The 21,787-nt window shown below is 38.7% G+C and overlaps 1 protein-coding gene across 4 annotated transcripts in view; it reads right to left on the bottom strand.

Moving 5' to 3' along the window:
- slc25a28 (solute carrier family 25 member 28) overlaps window positions 1–16,898 on the bottom strand; it is a 183,024-nt gene extending 166,126 nt beyond the window's left edge. Inside the window, exons 1-4 of one of the 4 annotated variants that reach the window (XM_043713023.1) lie at window positions 16,594–16,611; window positions 14,664–14,676; window positions 13,156–13,212; window positions 3,752–4,987 (exon numbers count right to left, since the gene is read on the bottom strand). In XM_043713023.1, coding sequence (XP_043568958.1) covers window positions 4,467–4,987; window positions 13,156–13,212; window positions 14,664–14,676; window positions 16,594–16,596 — 594 coding nt within the window. In that variant the 5' untranslated portion in view covers window positions 16,597–16,611 and the 3' untranslated portion in view covers window positions 3,752–4,466. Of the gene's footprint in view, window positions 1–3,751; window positions 4,988–13,155; window positions 13,213–14,663; window positions 14,677–16,593 lie in introns of those variants that run through there. The other 3 variants (XM_043713022.1, XM_043713024.1, XM_043713025.1) reach the window with 3 other exon arrangements.
- Between the last annotated feature and the right edge of the window lie 4,889 nt (window positions 16,899–21,787).

The following is a 21,787-nucleotide window of genomic DNA, read 5'->3' as shown; positions in this document are numbered from 1 at the left end:
GGACAACAGTAAAATGGTTGGAAGGTTGTTACAGTGCTCTCTACAGCAGGAGTGTTCAGACATCTGGGTTTCCTGGTGCCAATGCTAGTCACATCTGCTCTACTTCCTCAGTTCCATTGCCCTGGTAATTGTTCTCATTAAAACAATACAAAAGAACTTCAAATTTGTCGAACAACTAGAAAAAGTTTGTTGCTCCTTCATTTCTGGCTGAATCCCCTTACCTGCATCACTAGCAGTCATACGCTTTCCCTGACCACACCTTAATAAAAAGGTCCTAACCTTCTGGTATAAAACATCTAAGAAACTGCTGTCTTATGCAGTCACAACAATTGCATTTCAGGGCCCAACTCAAACTGACCCAGTTACTCAAACTGTAAACAATGACAATAGCTGTGTCTGTCCTGCATTACACTTCCATCCAGGAGGGTCCATAATCTAACGCCATGACAAATCACCTGTGTCACCTTGAACATTTATATTCAAACAAATTTAATCTTAAAAAATAATTTGTTGACCCTACCATCCAGTTTCTGTACTATTAAGTGTTAAAAAGACTTGCCGAATGAAACAGCTTGTGCTTTAAAATCTTTTTAAAAGTTTTCGCTCACTTTTCCACTCTAAATAAACTTCCTGAGATGATTCTCGCCAACCATTTGAGTTCCAGTTTGAGGTCATTGTATTTTGTCCAGAATTCACCTTTGTGCAAGTTTTCAATTCCCACAGCTGACAAAGATACAGGGAAACAAAGCACATCCCTCCCTCAAACTCTCAATTTCACTCTTCGTTAAACTATGCAGACTCTGATGGATAACATTTTAGCTTTCCAAATGTCCTGTTAATACTTAATAATGGATTCAAGTAAACTTCCCAATGACACAAACCAGTTAGTCTAACATATAATTCCCTACTTTCTGCCCCCCTCCCTTTGAGGAAGAACATCCTATTCATACTTTTCCATACCACTGCAATATTTCACACATCCAAGGAATTTTAGAGTATTATAACCAACAGATTCATAATCTGTTATTTCAAGGGCCTAGGATATAGGCCACCAGAATGCTATGATCACTTTTCCCAACAGGATCCTTTATTATTGATTAAAAGGATTATACACAAAATAGCTTGAAAACTGGTAGTTTTTTCAAACTGTTGTAAAACCAGTCTAATACATTCAACGTACTCTATCTCAAGGAGATCCTACACAGACTGGATTATTGCAGTTGTGAATGTTAAATTCATCCATAAATATTGCTGTACTTTGAGAAAGCTGGCAAACCAATAAGCTTATCTTTTTTGGCAAGGGGAAACTATTCAACTGCTTAAGCTACTTCAGTGGGATTGAATTCATTTTTGCTCTATTAATGGATGATGCCTCTGGATTCCGCACTATTGGAAGCAGCTGCGGTTGTAATTCCTTTGCTGGCATTGGAGTTCACCAGAGTTCCACTGTTGCTCCCATGGCCTGAAAAAACAATTTGCCATAAAGGGCAATTTAACCCAAATCAAGAAATTCTTACTGATAGTGATCCTTTCCATCAGGTTTTCTAAGACATTGAATGATCAACTCAATACACAAAAGGCCAAGAATGACAACACCGCTTGCAGAAAAGCTAGTTATGTTCAAGGAATGAACAACAGGGAGATGTTGGTATCCTAGGTGGCAAATACATTGTTTAAAAGCCTTTTGAAAATCAATGGTCTTTGCTGTATTGAACTCTGGGATTGTCAGGCAAACAGTATCAAGAGGGCAGTAGAAACTAGTCATTAATGTACTAACAAAGCAGAGCAGTCTCGAGGGGTTGAATGATCTACCCATATCTCTGCTTGTATTTTAGTATAGAGTTTCAATTGCAGTGTTCCATTAAGCCTTAAGGATCAAAAATAATACAAAGTCTATGCACTCAGTTTAGTCTGCGGATTCCTGCCTTTCATTGAAAAAAAGAACTTTGCTCTCATTGAAAAATTTTGCATGCCTCAAACCCTCAACTTTGTGTACATTAATGCCACCTAAATAAGACAGCATTCAGATATCAATAAGCTGGAGGCTTCAAGCCCCTTGCTAAAACTCAACATCCCAAGTCTAGCCCTTGCACAATTTACTTAAGGATATACAGAGTTCAAGGTGCAAAATTAAAATAATTTCAAGATTTGATTGGCTCAAACACTACCAAAATAAGTTAAAGTGATGGTGGGCTTTCACTAGTTATAGCTGTTCAGCCTGTTAGAGCACTTCATTGACATCAAGTCAACCACACAGATTGGAAGCTAGAGTTCCCCAGCAGGAAAAACCAGAGCAGATAGATGGTTTCCCTGTTTACAACAGTAAAGCAAGTCGTTATTTTTAAATGACTGAAATGGAAAAATAGCTTATAGAAAATAAAGGATTACTTTTAAAAGCAAGTAGTGCTCAATGTGTCCAATTACTTACACAATTGCTTTTCCAAGCAATCATTAAAGCTTTACTGCAGCCAATCTAGAGCTGAAGGGTTGTGTTCAGATGGTTGGCACAAGTAACTGACTGGCCTGTGGACTTGTGACCAGTTACCAATGATAAAGGCCTTCTACCTGCCAACTGTGAAACTGGTTAACAGATAGGACATCTTGGGGCTATGACTACGATACCAAAAAAAACACCCAAAATTGCCAGAGGAGCCATTTCAAATGGACGAAAACCATTTTTCACCCCATATAGTCACTAAGCTGGCTTACAGCCTCTACAGAAGGACAGAACAGTGTTCTGACCAGCAATGATCTCAGGAACCACTAACTGCCTTCCCAACCTTTCCCCTCCATTCCTATCAAGTTTTCCTTACCTTTAGTGTTTGTGCTGTGCATGTGTCATATTGGTGGCATTATATACTAATTGCTTATAGTCGTTTACCTATACATAATCATTTCTTGTAATAAAGCCATTTGTCAAGTACAGAAACCTGGTCCATGCTGTAAATTTGGATCAAAACAGAAATAGGGGAATTGTGCTTTTTTTTGGGGGGGGGGGGGTTTAAAAAAAAAAAGGTGGTGACTCTAGGAAACTGGACTCAATTTCTAGCATGATTTTCTAGGGAGGTGTAACAATTAAGAATTTTAAAACAGATTCAGCTACCCAATAATGAAATCAATAATGCAGATATGACTGGAGTAAAGGTAGCTTTCCATGTCCCAGGTTTACCACTTTCACCGTGCCAAACCCCTAGCCGCAAATCTTAAAATTAGTCAAGACCAGATATGATTGAAACCTAAGTAAATGGCTCCAATTGGAATACAATGTTGTATCAACTCATCCAAATTCATTCAACAGGTTGAGATTTTGAAAACTCCATATGGCTCCAACTCAATGAAATCTTGAGATTTTTCAAAAGAAGTATGATCACGGTGGTTCTTCTTCTGGGTTTCATTTGAAAAAGTGAATAGCATCTGTTGAATAAAAATTAAAAACCTACAGTGTGGTTAGCTTCAGGATTTATGGTGCAGAGGTCAAAAAGTCAATCTCAGCACTGGATCTTGTATGGCTAAATCACTGCATATCAGAAAATCCAACTAAACAGGTGAACATTTTAAATCTGTTCTGCAGGATTAATGCAGGGAACTCCATTAAGCCATATCTCATGGCTGTCAATCATCAAAGCATTCAGAAATGTTCACTGTATTCGATGGCTGAGCATACAAAAACCAAAATGGTAACTCTAAAAACCTGTGTCCCAACTAAAAGAGAAAAGAATTTCAAAACCGATCAAGAAATGACAACACAAGATTTCTTGTCTTTTTGTTTAATCATCTTCCTTGTGAAAACCCTTTTTTCTACATCAAAGAACTTAGCTGGATAAAATAATTCCAGAATAATATTCCAGTGAATATAAAGGGCTACAATTCAGTTCTTTAAGTACATTGCTGATGCAAATGTAGGCATGAAAAAGCTTGATGCAATACAAAGGGTGCAGAGAAATACAGTTTTAAAATCAAACAGTATTTGCCTTCTGTGCGAAGCAATTTGATGCCTACCTTGGCAGTGGTTTAAGTATTCTCAACTACTGATGATACAGTACACATACATTAATGCAATAGCTGACACTTTTGCTAAACATGTAAACCTGTATGTGCTTTTTAAAAACATTTAAACCAGCCCAGCAAACTGAAGAGAATGGGGAGGAAAAAAAGTATCCAAAAGGAAAAATCTTAAAACAAAGGTTAGGCTTCCAAAAGTGCCCAACACATGTTGTGCCAGCAAATACCTGTGCGTTTTCCTTGTCGACAACGGCCAAGTCTACCTGTCATTTTAGATGTTACAGTAAATACACAAACTTTGGTTTGACCTAATGTAGTCAGGAGACATGGTGATAATTTTATTCAACTGAGTGCAGAGTGGATCAGAACTACTACCAGATTCTATTAAAAAAGGATGCAACGGAAATATAGGAGTATTGCAGTTCAAATAAGTTTCTATGGCATCAGTGCTGGCTTATTGAATTTCAGTAAGTTGACCTCCTCTCACGGTGGTGTTTGCTAATGAAGTACTTGAAGAACTCATACACAGACCAGGCAATAGCTGTGGATGGCATCTGATAGATAACTCTGGCCTGAACTCCCTTAAAATATGCTGGGATACCACCCAGCCGGTAAACCGTCCTGAAGGCATTTGCCATGCCAGAAAGATGTCCACTGATGTTGAGGGAGTTTAGAGCCAGGGATTCCTGCGTGTTTAGTAGTGTTTTGCAAACGTCCAGTGGTGTTGTTACCGCTGCTGAGACAGCCCCGGCCATAGCCCCAGAGAGAACATGTGAGGAGGGGTTGTATTGTCTGTGCGGGTTCAATTTCTCCTGCAGGAACTCATAAGTCATGAAATGAACAGCTTGGAAGGGGATGTTCATAGTCAGTTGGGTGGTGTAGCTCCGATAGAATGCTCCAGCCCCTTCAGTTTTCCACACTGTCCTCATGCAGTCCAAGACTCGTTTGTAGGGAGAGTTGTACATTTGCATCCTTTGCTTCACCACTACGCAGTTCAACAGGTTTATGTATAAAGGTTCCAGTTTGAAGACAATGGGAGTGGAGACAGGGTTTCCATGGCATCCCAGGTCATGTGCAGGCCATGTCAAAGAGAGATGGGTTAGAGCAACAAAAGCAGAACATTAAAACAAAGGGAGAAAATGGAAAACAAGTTAGTGAAACACATTTCAGCAATTTCTTTCCCCTACCCACCAGCCAGCTCAAAAACTGAACAATTTCTTTGGTTTCCAAATGCAAAGTTTCTCATCTTTTTTCAGATTAGTGTAGTTTATTACTTTTAGCCAAAACCGTTGGTGTGCAAAAGCAATGTACGATAAAAATTCAAATTAGAAATGAAGGAGCATAAGTAATTTAGTTCCTTCAACCTATTTAGTTTAATAAAATCTTGTCTGACCTATGATAAAATTCATGCCTTTACCAACATCCTTCAATAGCTTAGCTAACCAAAAATGCTTTACTGGTCTAGCACAAATCATAATTTGAATTCTGAAAGTACATGAACAAGCCATACTTGGCAGTCCTCAGCCTCAACTGTAAGCATAATTTCCCATCAGTTGGGTAGAAGCAGAGAAGTTGATTAAATAAAGTGTTTTTAAAAAAAGTTAATACAAGAGAGATATTTTAGAAACAACCAGTTTGGAGATACATACCTGTGGAGCAGGTGGGAACTTGAATCTGGGTCTCCTGCCCAGAAGTAGGACACTACCACCATGCCACACGAACCTCTAAGGAGTTAATACATGCACTACCCTGAAATTGGCTTCATCTGTTGGTACCATGACAGATTTGCTCATTTACTTCCAAGCTCCAAATACTCTACCTTATTCACTTTGCCTCCTCTCCACGTTTAAATCCAATCAAAAACTCTAATTTGCCCCACTGTTGCACTTAACTTTGATATACCCAAAATACTGCACTTTGAATTTTCATCTTAGACTTCAGGTAAAAGCTTCTGGTGCAAGCATTTCAAGTTACAAATGTTAACAGATGAAGCTGCCAACAGAAGCTCCTATTTCAACAGGAATACGACAGTACCAGGGAAAGGAAGAGGAGAAAACAGTTAATTCAGCTGCTAGTCTAGAGTTTTTAAACAATGGAGGTAGTGGTCAAGCTTAAATCAATTTTAAAAATGATTTAAATTGACTACAGGAGTTGGCAAACTTTGGGCAAATTTAAAAATGTCAACAGAAGTGCTGTTAATGACATGCTATAGGATAATGCCAAACACTCCAGTCTCTTTTGGAGAAGAGGACAAATCCAAAGCAATGAATTTTAAAATAGGAGAAAACAAATCAAAAAAAAGAAAATGTGTTCAAATATTTCTGTAATTAACACAGCAGCATGATACAGATACAAAATCTACCAGTAACTGGTAAAAAGTCTATAGCTGCACGTAACATTTTAAACCCAACCTGGCTTTTTATGCCTTTAGCAGCTGATCTCAAATACAGTAAGATGTTATACCTGTTATGGAGGGGATACAAAGTTCAGCAACTATTAACGTCAAAGGATGGGGCAAGATTTGCTAGAGAAAGACAGTAATGCTCATGGCAAAAGTTCAAAGCCCTGCAGAAATCCTAACTTAAAAACTTTTATAAAATGACAAACTTTATTTGCAGAAGGCTCTTTTGCTCAACTGGTATGAGTTTGCCCATTCATAGTCTGGTCAACGGCCAATGCAAAAGTAGATTATCCAGTGACAGATTTTAAAAATACAATTAAGAATTTAAGTTTAATAACGAATGTGTAGCAGAGATGCTGCTGCTACATGTCACAATGTATGATGGACTTTGCAATTTAGTTCCCTAGTTACCAGTACTTCTTCCAAAGGGCAACTCATCAATTTGAAATTCCAGGCATACCAACCTCAATCCTTGGAATTGCCCAGCATTGGTGGACAGACTTCCAGCACAAAGCAGAGTGTTCTTTCTGCAATCTTGTTCCTACAAACTGATCCAGTGCTATTATTTGTATTGCCCTTACATAAAATTGATTAACACCTCAGACTTATCAAAGCTGGAAAGGCTCCTGATTAGCTGTATAATCTGTACTACCAAGCCAATGTGTTTCCCCCACTAAGCCATAAGAGGGCTTTTTGTTTTAAAATAGTTATTCTAGCTTGCAGTATTTTGAAAGCTGCAAATACCTTTCAAAATAATTTATGACAGATTTGCTTTCGTGGAAATAAAAATCCTAAAACACTAGACAATTATGGAACTAAAATTTGACAAGCCAAATAGGGAGATATTAAGTCATGAGTTTGTAAAAGAAATTGCTTTTTAAAGAATTCTTTTGAAGAATGGGAGCGAGACCAAGAAACATAAAGGAGGGAATGATAGTGGTTACATTAGCTGTATGCATGATTGTTCATGGTAGATTTACTTTTCTGTTAAATTACTTGGGTAGTATTTGAATGGCTCCTGCAATCTGCAGATAGGAGCATGCCTGCCCATGACCCTCTTGGCTGTGTTACAATGACTTGAAGGACAGCCAATTACACTTGTGTCTACAAAACATGAAGCACATTCAGTCAACTGCAATAAGTCTCATGCTCTTTTTAAGAAAACTTTGGAATGATCAAGAGGTTTTGTTTGCAGAGACAACACATTCAGTAAATTCTTAAAACATTTGTTTTCAAAATAACTGAGGGACTTTGCCTGTAAAGACAGTCAAATTTGAGCCAAGTTTCACGCTAATCTTCAGAAACTCTCCATGTGATGTTCTAAGGCTTTAAATGATTTACCTCAAATCTTTCAGAGTAAACCACACATCTTTATTCATCTTAATGTACACAAGCTCTTGACGATTAGCATGCTAAATGCAGCAACCACTACATAGTTTCTTTTATAAGGCCTGATGTGTTAGGCCTAAACATGTTGCATGATACTTCAAAATGCAGGCAATTTCCAGTTTATTAAAAAATTCACTATTTTGAAAGCTAAACAAAATTCTGAAAACACGTCAGAATTTGTGAACATGTGACTTGGGGCATGCCCATTAGAATTGATGAGAGGAGTCACTTTAGGTTTGTCAGCTTAAAATATTGTTTCAAGTGTGTTGCATAAATTTAAGACTGTACAGTTCACTTACAAACTAGACACACAACACCTGCCTCTTACAAACGAGAATCTCAAACCATAATATCCAACGCTGTCACTCAGTTCCTGATAATAAGATTGCTATTGAATGCCAACATTAGGTATTTTGCTTCAGCTTACGCACATTTTTGTTTCAAGTACCGAAATGGCTGATAACTGGGTCAGTGATCAAAAGAATTTTCAAACAAAATTCCCACTCCAAATCATTTAAGGTTGCGAATGATACAACATAGGTGCATAAGACCATGGCCACATTCAGTGGTTGGACTTGTATACCAACTTCCACAAGTCTATATGTTTGTGAAACATTAAGAACAAACTTCCAAGACAATAAGACTCAAATATTAGAATAGAAAGCATTCAAAGTCAAATCAGTGAAACATGTCAGTTATAGCAGATACTCATGCATTGACATTTTAATTTGAGAAAAAGACAATTTAATCCAGTAACATTAGGAAGGAGAACCAAGAAGTGGCCAGAATTAAATTGCAGACACTATTGAAGTTTGTACCGGAGGAAATTTGATCCCATCCAGTAAAATACAATTCATTTACTTGAATGAGAACATTTTCACAACTGAAATTTCAGGGGGAAAAAAAGTAATAAGGGAGCCCCCTCTAAATCATAGTTTATTTACCTCAGCTGACAAATACTTGAATAGATACTGGAGCAGAGCAATTATTTTGCCCTTCACAGCTGATCAGCCTATTAGCATGTACACTTAGGCACCTACGTAAAGGTAAAAATCAGCAGATACACCAAAAGCATGCATGCAGCCAAGTCATTTGAAATTAGGACAGCAAAGTGCTGTTTACATACTAAAGCAGAAAAGGCTGTTGTTTTCTTCAAGATGAGTAGTGAATGTTAACAAAATATAGCTCAACTTGATCTAAATTTTCAAGAGCAGTTGCAAAATATCCCAAAAACCTGCCCTTCCCCAAAGCTGCACCCAGGAGGTTGAAGTGCCTTCACACAAAGGATCTTGCTTTTACCAGCTGCACATTCCCTTCACCAGGTAACACTAAACTATTTAAGAAGTGATCTTTTCTTTAAAAAGCTTGCTTTCTGAAACCTTCTGCAACTTAACACCAATTTCCATTCATTTGAGCACCTGGTCATTACCTTGAACGTTTACTTTTATATTGTCATTCCAGGCAAATAAGGGAACACAAACTCAAGATTGCAATCCAGCAAGCCACTTATGCTGAAATCTTGGTAAAATTAAAGGTGAACAAAGTGTTGGTCAGTGGAATGTACCTGCCAACACTGCAAAGTGCCAGTTTATGTTCTGCCTCTAGATGGAGCACTGATTTACAGACTGAACTCAACAGTAGCAGCAAGCCAGAGACAAGCTGAAGTCAAAAATTCATTTAATCTACTGACCTGGTGTGAACCATTCAGTTTTAGCTAAGTCAGCTTAACATTTAAAATTACAAAGGAAACAACTTGGCAGACAGGCAAATTACAACAATTCATCTGCCTCACCCACAAAAAAAAGTTACAATTTCATTCCCATGCACAGTTCAGTCTGACAGCTAACTTGTTCTTAAGCCTTTACGTGTACTCCCTACATTGGCAGAGATACCCATGTTAACTCTGTTCCTGAACGAATGCACATTTGATTGTGCTGCATTGTACAAAGGCAATTAACTTTGTACATTTACAATCGTCAAACAGAAAAGGCTACCCATTAGGATAATTTCTTGGCAGAGACAGAAATGCCAATATCCAAGAGCTTCAAAATACATTGAAGTAAAGTTGATAGAATTTTTAAAAACTAGTTAAAACCTTTCCTATGAATATCAACTAGGCTGCAAGTTGCAATTTGACAAGATCTATTAACCCATGACAGCTGGGAAGAAAATAACTAACCACAAATACAATAGCTTTGTGGCAACAAACCTGCTTAGTACAAGTTAAGGGAGTTGGAGGTTAAAAAACACTACAAAATTGTCAATTACTTCAACAATTACTATACTGTCATGTAAAACTAAAATTCAACTAACAGAATGCTGCAAATACAATTAAGTCATACAAGACATGCTCTTGCAACTTCAAGTTGCCTGCAGAAAACCAGAGGGCATAAATAATTCAATAATCCTATCCTAACAATCAAATGTAAATTCAAAATACCAAAGTCTCAGTCCCATTTTTAAGTAGTTTTATTTTTGGTGAATAAATGCTTAAATGGCATGAATTGCCAAACTAGAACAATGTTAAATCAGAAAGAAAAAAATAAATCACTTTGGATAGGACTGAAGGATATACATTGCACATGAGCCACTTTGGAATAGAACTGGAGAAAGCACAGGAACAAGTGAATCAAAATCTACTGCTCTGATGGAAAGGGGAGAGCACAGATTAAACAGCGCATCAACTAATATTAGATTCCCTAAAACCAACTGCAAATTGTAGGAAGTGAAGTAAAAGAAAGAGGCAGTAGAATGCAGATGCAAAACACATTTTTAGCTTAGATGGCAAGTCAGAAAAATGGAATTTACCTTATTGCTTCTAATGCCTGACGAAGCCCAATGCACAGGTACCCCTTGAATGATTTTGAAAACTCTTAAGAAAAAAAAGGGACCTCAATCTAGAAACTTTAGTTACAAATCCTGAAAAAGGACACATCAATTTCCTCTTTTCAGAAGTTTGTTTTAAATAGTGAGCACATGACAGAGGTACAGATCTGAATTGGTTTTGTGGACCAAAACATCTGAATTTAGATGATTGCCACAGATTACCAATGTCTCTTTAGGTCATAGTTTTGCACAAAGTGTATTGAACTGAAGACATTCCACATTTAAAGTTTGAAGTAGCCCATTTATCAGTAAATGAACCAGAAACAGTAGCAGTCATGTCACAAGATGACTAATCCAGAGGCCCAAAATAATGCTGTGGGACAAGTGTTGCAATCTCAGCAGAGCAACTCATGGAGTTTAAATTCAATTAATTGTACAATTGAAAGTTCCTCAGTAATGGAGATCAAAAACTAAGCAACTGCCATGAAATGAATCTTGTTCACTGAAGTCCTTACGGCAATGAAATCTGCCATCTTTAAAGTATGGCCTACACCAGACTCCAGACCAACAGCAATGTGGTTGGCCCAAAACTGTCCTCTGAAATAGAGTCAGTCATACAGCATGGAAACTGACATGTCCAACTAGTCCACACTGACCATATTCACAAACTACTGCCACTTGCCTGAGCTTGGCCAATATCCCTCCAAATCTTGACTATTCATGCATTTATCCAAATGACTTCAACGCCATAACTAATTGTATCCATCACTTCCCTTGACAGTTCATTCCACATGAGCCACTAAAAAGTTGCACTTCTCTCACTTTTAATTATGCCCCCTAGTTTTCAACTTCCCATCTTAAGGTGAATAGCAAAGTCTTTTCCCTATGCCCCTTTGATTTTATAAGCCTCCAAAGGTCACATCTCAACCTCCTAATCCTGGGGAGCAGGGAGAACCTCCCAAACCTCCCGAAACCCTCCGTTCCCAACATCCAGGGAAATCTTACCTAAACACTTTAATACCATCCTTCCTATAACAGGGCAACTAGAACTGCATGCAGTACTGCAGAAAAGGCCTCCCAATGTTTAGATTAGATTAGATTAGATTACTTACAGTGTGGAAACAGGCCCTTCGGCCCAACAAGTCCACACCGACCAGCCGAAGCACAACCCACCCATACCCCTACATTTACCCCTTACCTAACACTACGGGCAATTTAGCATGGCCAATTCACCTGACCTGCACATCTTTGGACTGTGGGAGGAAACCGGAGCACCCGGAGGAAACCCACGCAGACACGGGGAGAACGTGCAAACTCCACACAGTCAGTCAGTCGCCTGAGGCGGGAATTGAACCCGGGTCTCTGACGCTGCGAGGCAGCAGTGCTAACCACTGTGCCACCGTGCCGCCCGCAATGTCCTGCATAAGCTGAACAAGACAACTCAACTGCGATATTTACAAATGTCAGAGCAATACAGACAGCGCCAAATGCTTTAACTACCCTGTCTGCCTGTAATACATATTTCACATTGTGTACCTAAACCCACAGGGCCCTACCATTAATTGTACAAGTCCTGCCCTTGTTTGTTTTATCAAACTTTAATACCTCACATTTATCCAAACTAAACTCAGAATGCCACTCCTCAGCCCACTGACCCAATCAAGATCTCTTTGTAATCTTGATAACCAACTTCATCCTCCACTATAAATCACCAATTTTGGTGTCACCTGCAAACTTAGTAACCAAGCCTCCTACATTCTACATGTACTCGCACTCTACACTTGCTGACTTGCCAGTGATACTTAATTCCATGAAAAGGTTAAATCAAACTTCAGGGAGCAATTTAAGTGATTGAATAAGAGCCTTTCACAACATCCCAAAACAACTTACAGCCAGTCCAGCATATAAAGTGCAAGTCACTGAAGTACAGAAAACTCAGCTTCAATTTGTGCACACAAGCTCCTACAGATTAAGTTAGGTTGTAGGATGTAAAACTTGGTCAGAACACTCCAATTCTTTGAATGATTACAAGATCTTATGCTGACCAAAGGGGCCATACAGTTAGATTTATTACTTTGTGCAAAAGATGGACCTCTGTCATGAATATTCCCTCGGTACTTAACTGTAAGGTCAGTCTTGATTTTTTTGCACTCCAATCTTAAGTCTGGCTTGAAACCACAACCTAACAAAAGCAGGAATCCGACCAAATGAGCCATGGTTGATAATGGCAAAGGGGCAAGAAAAAAGGGCATGAAAATAGCTCCAGTATATAAAAAAATTAGCTTCATTACACTTTTCAAATCAAGAATTGCACCCATGCAATGTTACTAGAAAATCACCCATATTTCTTGTTCCAAAAAGGCAATTAGCCAGGAACACACTGCAATGTCAGCCAATTAATTGCAAGCGGTCTTGGTAAATTCTGAAATATGCAGAAGTACAAGTTGGTTTTACATTCAACGTACCTGCGTCATATTTAAGTCAAAAGCAATAGTAGAAAACCTTACAGTTAGACTTTTTAACCTTGTTAACATTACCTTCAGCAGGGTTCATGGCCGCATCATGAAACAAAGTCGCCACACATCCTGCTGCACCTGCAAAAGAAACTCCACACGTGAGTATGGGTGAAGGTCACCCAGAGCTAATGAGACTACCGGGGAAAACTGCACCCTAAAAGTCAAGAGTGCAAAATAAGATTACAGCAACTTCAACCAGGTGCAAACATGTTGAGTGCACACCAGATTTTAACACAGGCGACAAGAAATGTTACTATTTTGATCAGTTTGGGTGCATTAAATCCAAGCATTTCCTTTCTGATATCCATACATTAGGAAACTGTTCACAACTGAGCAGTAACCTCACCCATAGATCCATCCTAGTAGAGAGAAACAGGATAGGGGAGAAATATTTGGTTAAGTTTAATTTTAGTAACTACATCTACAAAACTCCCAATTAAAAATTTAAATACTGATGAATAACTCAGTTAACCTTTTCTCTTGACCTGCAACACTGGTCAGTGAACTTGCATGAGCTGTCAACATCACTCAAACAGCAATTCAAACATGCCAATTTTTAATACCATGCATCCAATTTCTATAAAGTACCCTGTGAAGAGGAACATACTGCAGTTCCCATTGCGCCAGTTGGATTTCTGAATCCAAGAACTGGGTAACCTCAAGTTACGAGGTAATGAACTTGTAAAGCATCAGTTTCATCAACTGACTGGTAGCAATTTCCAAATAAAGTGACAGCAGCTGATGCTCTAAAATAGAGATCAACACCACCAGGTAGATGAATAGTTATGTCTGAGTTGCGTGTGCAGACATGCACATGCAAATGGGATGGAGAGGAGAGGAGGGAAAGACGAGCTCTCTGGACCTTTATCATTAACCTGCTGAATGTTTGAGAGAATGAGGACATGTGTCAAATAAATAGCCATTGGAGAGTCTGCCCAATGACAGCCAGAACTCACTTTGCATCAAGGCAGATTTAACTGAGACGAGCAAAACACTCACTTCTGCATAACATTAGGAATCTTGTTATTAGATATTTGCTACATTCTTTTAAAATTTACATTACAACATTAGCAAAGCATGAGAACTATTCAATGTAATGCATCAGGCTCAACTTTAGAATCTTGGTCCAAAGCTGAAAGTAGCCATGGTTCATTCTCCAATAGTTGTCAGTGGTTCACAAGTGCAAATGCGTTCTGGTAGTTATCAGCAGCTCCCAGTTAACCAGTGGTTTGTAAAAAGAACTCCAAATACCAGAACTTCAGGAGTCCGAAACATCTGATATGAGGAGCTTAAAGATCTTGCTGTCCCAGTTTAAAATATCATTGTATTAAATTAGCTTTCCCATAGACCAGCAAGAAAATACACACCTAAAAATTACATGACATGATTACATGTCCAATAGAGCTACATTCAAATATTCAAAGCAGCCCCTCAAAGTTAGGGCTCTGAAGACGATTCTCCACTTAAATCCACTGGTCAACTTGGGGAAAAAAAAAATCAAACCAGACAAACATCAGTGCTTTACTTACCAAACAATATAACCTGAAAAATTAAATATGGACAAGGAGGGATGGGGGAGTAAGAGCAACTCAATATGAAATGCTAAACACTATAGCAAAACACTAAAATATAAATTTATGCAAGGACCAGACTACATTGTGAAATATTAATATGCAAGGTTTATTTGCTCCTCCCATTTAGAAAATTTCTAATTATTGCAGATTATGTTAGGAAGCAAAGACAAGATAACAGTGTAGGATGCAGAGAATTATAATATTATGGGAGGTTGAAAATTTAGAAACTTAAGTCAGCCAGAGTATTGAGGGAAACAATGATAAAAAACATGGAAAAGTGTTATTTTTGGACAGATGGATGAGTGGGTGGAATGAAGATCTACATACGAGGGGTCATGTTACATAGGGCAACATCACACTTGACTCATGGGGTACTGAACTGCAGGGAACACAGCCAGTTAATGAGCAATGCAGAAACTCAAGACAGCATGCCAAACACCATTCTAAAACTTCATTGCTCAAGACAACTTTCACAAAGGAAGGACTTTAAAAGAAAGGATGCACCACTAGATGGGAGCATAGCTTATTCTACAAGTCTTAAATTTACTTATAATGTTCTGCTCTGGAGAAAGCATGCTTGGGATATCAAAGAAAAAAAGGAGAGAGACAAGGAGGAAAGAAAACTGAAGGGAAATGGGGGCAAGGGAAAAGTTAGAGAGATCACCTATGTGTCAATTGGAATTCAAATAATTAATACAAAGAGACATGTACTGCCTCCATAGCCAAAAAAAGGTTAGAGACAAATAAAAGGGTAGCATTTAAGTTGGTAAAAGTAGATAGTAAAGCCAAATTATTGTTTGACCAGAATTTAATGACTTAAGAATTAAAACAGATGGGGTAAGAGCACAGAATAGCACAAGTGATCTCATCCTCAGACTAACATTTTTCTTGACAAGTCAAATCTGCTCTATAAATGGAAAAAACATGGAGTTTCCACTCCAATAATTTATTCAACTTCACCTTTTCTACTGTGTACTTAAGTCATGAGTTAGTAAAAAAAACTTTAAAATCTGAAATATAAAGTTCATTCGTAAACTAAAGTGTTTAGATTGCTACTGTACCCAAATTATGAACACTTGATTTTTTACCAAGAGGATAGTGAATATTGTGAAGTGTCAAAAGCAATACAAGATTATGAACGCAGTCACTACCATGAATATAAAATATGAACTACAGCACAGAGGTTTTTAAACTACGTAGATTCAATTTTGCTTTAACCTCAATTTCCTAAACTTAGGCCAAATGGTCGTTCACTTATTGAGCCTCCAACCACCTTGATTAATCTCACCCCAACATGTACACTTCATACTCCCTCATGGAGTTAAGCAGTCCCCTACATTGTATCTATCTCACTGCCAAGCAGAAGCGAGTTTCACATGACACATGGTCACATTTTTCTTTTCAAAAACTTTACACTTTGGGCCATTACTCAAGACTTGAAAATATCCAAATAAATCATTTGGGCTGTTGGCAGGAAACATATCATGGACACAAGTTCTCTAATATATAGCATAGTGAACAAAAGATATTGTAGAGCTAAACTAGAATCACAAATAGCACAACATCAAGTAGTGCACTATGTTTGGCTGAATTCACTTAGTCTAATTGGGTCCCAACACTTATTCCCTGTTCAGAGACAAGTGTTAAACTAAGTTACATCACAGCAATGAACTTAAAGCAAGGCTAGAAAAAGACTAACATGCTTACAGGAAAGCAGATTAGTAGATTTAAAACCAGGACAGCACAAGTAGTTTTCAGCATTAGGTGAACATTCTGGTCAAGGCACCTGCACAGAGCATTAAGAGATTACATGAAAGAAACAAATGGGAAGAAGGGGCACAAGGATGCTTAACTGTAGAAGAATCACTGAAGTAGTAATTAATACCATTAGCTATGTGACTATTGCCACCTGGATGGATGGTATCACTCAGTGTCTTTTTAATTTTTTCATAGCACGCAAAGTAGAGGGCATGTGCTGGCCCTGCACCAGTGGCAGTCACATTTAATCCCCTCATTGGCCTCCAAAATCCTTCAGTGCGGACAATCCTCTTCAACGCATCCATTACATTCCTATACCGGGCAGCAGGATCTGGCTGTAGGCTCTGCATTCGTGTCTGAAATCAAAAAGAATAAAATGTTTAAAGCAACTGCAAAACCAAACATGTCTGAACTACAGCAGAAATGTCTTAAAATAAAGCAGAAACAACTCAGCATTAGCTATTGATCTGATGGAATAAACACAAGTTTTGACAATATTTAGAACTATTCAGACTTTGAAAGAATACAAAAAAAACTTTTCAACAAAATAAATTTGATGTTCACCAATCTGGTGCTCAGACAGAGCCTACATATTCATAAGTTTTTTTTTAAATTACATTTTGCAAATTTTCCCATGTTCTCCACTGGCAGTAGAGAAACAAATTGCATACATCAGCGTTAACAGAAATTTAGCCTAAAACAAAATTAAAACACTTCAGAGGCCAGATATTTGTCGTAAAAAAAAAACATGAAATACTCAGGACATGTAGTAGCCATGGAGATAGATACAGAGTATTAGAACTGGTTAAAGATCAGATTTGAAACACTTCATAGAGAGTGCTTGAGCTACTGAGTATTTCCAGTATTAACTGTTGAGATTTAGAGTAATAGAGTCTAGTTACATATTTCAGTTCCCCAAAGAGAAGTTTTGAACGCAAATTCTTTGTTTCCTGCTCACCAGAAAATAAAGAAACTCCCAGTTCAAAAGATTACAGAGTATCTTGCCAAGCATATTTAAATCTATGCAAACTGTTGAGTGGATAGAGGAATATTCTACTGATACGTGCACATGTGGTTAACCAGAGCTGGAAAAGGTACGTGGATTGTCCTGTATTCACTGCTGTAATACAGACTGAGTATTTTTTTTGAAGTGTAAAAAAATTCCAATGGCAATGGAAGGAGCTTGTTAGGCTCTTGCCCTACATCAATACTCAGACTGGAAAGGCAGTACTTGCCATAGGAGAAATTAAAAACAAGTGCTTTGAGCCGACCAAGTAATAATTACTCTCGCTTTAAACAGTCATGTACATAACAATCAACATACTAGTTTGCTATACTGGATCTGTAGACACTTGGTTAATCTTGACTACACAGGTATGATTTGCAACATGTCTGTTCTCCACGTGAATTGTCTTACCTGAGCCATCACTTTCCATGTAATCCTAACAGGCAAATGTGGCAACATTAGTCAAAAAAAAGCATGCACCAATAAAGCTAGGTGTGTGTAAATAAAGGAAAAAGATCCATTGACATAATGTTCCAGCTATGGCTTTGCAAGCAAAAAGCAAGCAGAAGTGACAACAATGGTCAATTCATCTTCAAACAAAGCATGAAATCTAGCTCCCTGGCTGTTGCTCAGATGATTTTTGGCTTCAGTGATTAGTTGAAGCCCAAGTCTCTATAGACTGCATAATACCACACTGCCTCAGCTTTTTTCAATTAAGCACCTTCAAAATATAATACTAATGTGCACAAGTCACACTTACAAATGAAAAGTTTTGTTAAATTCTTTGCAAACTATTCATCACACACCCTTAACAGAAAAATCACAACATTAGGTGACAAAATACAGTTCCTACTTATTTGGGAAATGATTTAAGAATTGTATTAGTGTAGCAATTAAATCTTTCACATTGCTATCTTTTCCATCACTACACAATTTATTCCAACTTGGTGGCCCCAAATCCAAACCTAATTACTTGGCTCAAACTGCATTTTAAGTGGCAATAATAAAAAAAAAAAATCATTGAACATACTTGGCTTCATCTTATCTTAACTCCATATTCGAGTATATGCAAGTAATATTCTCAATTCACAAAACAATCATGCTACCCCATGACACTTCCAGAACATTAATGCAATGGAACTGGTTCTTTTAAGAATCATGCAGGTTTTTGAAGACAATAGAACCTAAATCATTAAAAAGGTATGCAGTTTTTGATCAGATTAGATTACATTACATTAGTGTGGAAACAGGCCCTTCGGCCCAACAAGTCCACACCGACCCACAGAAGCATAACCCACCCATACCCCTACATTTACCCCTTACCTAACACTACGGGCAATTTGGAATGGCCAATTCACCTGACCTGCACATCTTTGGACTGTGGGAGGAAACCCACACAGACATGGGGAGAACATGCAAACTCCAGACAGTCAGTTGCCTGAGGCGGGAATTGAAGCCGGGTCTCTGGCGCTGTGAGGCAGCAGTGCTAACCACTGTGCCATCCAAGGAATCTCCATTTCAATTATAGTTTGATTAAAGTCACAAGATCTGTTTCTGTTGCGCTCAGACAGCAAAAAAATAAACATCCCAACCAAAAAAGAAGAGTGTTGGCTTTGAGTGAAGTGATAGGGCAAAGAAAAATGAAAGTCAAGGTAGATAACACAAGGTGGTAGGCAAAAGTGGGTAATGTAGATACTGGAAATTAGAGTCAAGATTAGTGGTGCAGGAAAAGCACAGGTCAGGCAGCATCCGCAGAGCAGGAAAGAAAAAAAACGACGTTGCGGGCAAAAGCCCTTCATCAGGAAAGGTGGTAGTCAATGAGAATACACAAAGAAAAACCATGAACTGCAGGACAGCAATGACATTCTAAAAGCATGTAAAACAATATAATTAATAACCAGTTTAAACTTATTTTATTTTTGTGGTTTAAGGCAATACCCACACTTACAGAAACAATAAGCTAATACAATCAGTTCTGCTATAACATGGTAGTTGCGTTCCCATGCAAACCAGTGTTCAGAAAAATCGCATAATAGCAACACCATTTAAACGAATGGGGCTGGAATCATGTTCTAACTAACACACACTTTAAAAGTTCATACTATAGAAACCTACAGCTCAGCGAGCAAACCTACACCACCCTACACTATAGAAACATTGTTCCCAATTTATTGTTATAGCATATTCACATCAATGAAATGCATGTTATAGCAGAACAACCTGTATCAATTTTGACAGAACATGCAACCTTTGTCCCTATTACTAAAACTACATTGTCTACACAACAGTAGTTCATGGTTTTGTTAAAAAAAACAGAATCCAATAGTCCACAGGGGTACAAGAGCCCTCGGCTGCTAATGGCTACTTTCCTGCCTTGAGCTTTTGTTTTTTGATCACCGAAACTCAAACTCAAGATGTGTTTTCTTGCCACAAATATTTAGCAAGGTTAGTGATAACTTTCTAAATCAGCTAATACAGCTAAAACTTGAATATTGTAGGAAAAAGACAGGCATGTCAAAGCCTATCACCTTGTACTCAGTCTAGACAAGAATGCAACAGTACAAATAAAAGCCTGCAGAATAGTTGGCAAATCAAGGCAGCATCCAAGAAGCAGAGTATGCCCAAACGTCGATTCTCCTGCTCCTTGGATGCTGCCTGACCTGCTGCGCTTTTCCAGCAAAACATTTTTCAGATCTGATCTCCAGCATCTGCAGTCCTCACTTTCTCCTAGTTGGCAAATCAACTCCGACTACCTCTGGAAATAAAAACCATTAGGAGATTTTTTAAAATAAAATCTATGAATCTTTTGCCCAAACTGTGGCAAAGTATTTTCTAACTTAATTAATGCAACTTCAGACTACACTAGATTCAACCTACAATAAATGCAAAGAGTCAACAATACAAATAAACCTGACTGAATTAATTTTGAAAAGCCAGGGCTTAAAGCTTGTTTCTTAATTTAAGCTGTGCCAAGATCATATTTTCTTCCTGCATCACTGTCCATTTTTCTGTTCACAAAGGATTTCACATCTATGATTTTGCTATCTGTAGCTTTAGTTGCAGAATAAATTGTAGGCAAGTCATCGAGTTAGTAATACAAAGTAATTGAATGAGGAAAGACAAGAATATTAACAAAACAAATCAGGAGAACTGAGTCTATATAAATGATAACTCTATGCAACTTAATGAGTTGCTGAATCAACTGGGGAAAATCACCATAGACATAGAAGCCCACCAACTCCCAGAACTACCTAAACAACCTCCCATCTAACCTGTAAAAATGCCATCCCTTATTCCCAATTCCTCAGCCACATCTACTCCCAGGGTGACCAATTCCACCTTAAAGTCCCAGAAGTCCTCCTTTTTCCATGATTACAGCTTCCCTTCCCATTTGGCTAATGGTGCCTCCAGCACATCTCCACTTCACACACCACTGCCCTTTTAATCCCACCCCTCCCAATGCAACAAGGACCAAAATCCCCACCCAATCCCAGTCTTCACCTTCCACCCCAACCTCCGCATACATTGTATCATCCTCCACCACCTCGAAACAGACCTCACCACAAGATATATTTCCCTCCCCACCCTATCAGCATTCCAGAAAGACCATGGCCTCAGACCCCCGACAGGTCCACCCCACCACCACAACCCACTCCTTTCAATTCCCTGCCACCACAGGAAGTGTAAAACCTGCACCACTACTCCCCTCACCTCCGTCCAAGGCCCCAAAAGGGACCCTTCCACAGCAGTCAGGACGCCTTCGAGCGGATGGTGTCAGAGAACATCTCTGGGACACCCACACCCACCAACCCTATTGCCCCTTGGCTGAACACTAATTCCTCCTCCCACTCAGTCAAGGCCGTGCAGGTCCTGGGACTCCTCCACCGTTACCAGCTGACACCTGGAAGAAGAAAGCTGCATATTCCACCTCAGAACCCTGCAACCACACGTATAAATGTAGATTTCAACAGCTTCCTCATTTTCCCTCCCCCACATTACCCCAGTCCCAAGCCTCTAATTCAGCACAGCCCTCCAGAACTGTCCACCACTATTCCGCACCCCTTTCTCTCTTTCCTCCCCCCCACCCCACTTTCTCCCTCACCTTCATCCATCTATCGCTTTCTCAGCTACTTTCCCACCAACCCTACTCATTTATCCCTCAGCCTTGGTCCACAAGCCTCATTGCTGATGAAAGGCTTACGCCCAAAACAGATTCTTCTGCTTCTCACGTACTGCCTGACCTGCTGTTTTCTCCCAGCAACACGCTCGGCTAAAGGACAAAGGATACACTTTACAAATTAACAGCTCTTTATTT

The sequence above is a fragment of the Chiloscyllium plagiosum genome, chromosome 22 (assembly GCF_004010195.1).
Source record: "Chiloscyllium plagiosum isolate BGI_BamShark_2017 chromosome 22, ASM401019v2, whole genome shotgun sequence".
NCBI classification, from domain to species: domain Eukaryota; kingdom Metazoa; phylum Chordata; class Chondrichthyes; order Orectolobiformes; family Hemiscylliidae; genus Chiloscyllium; species Chiloscyllium plagiosum.
Note: the sequence above shows the minus strand (reverse complement) of the source record. Positions and strands in the feature narration are given on the sequence as shown.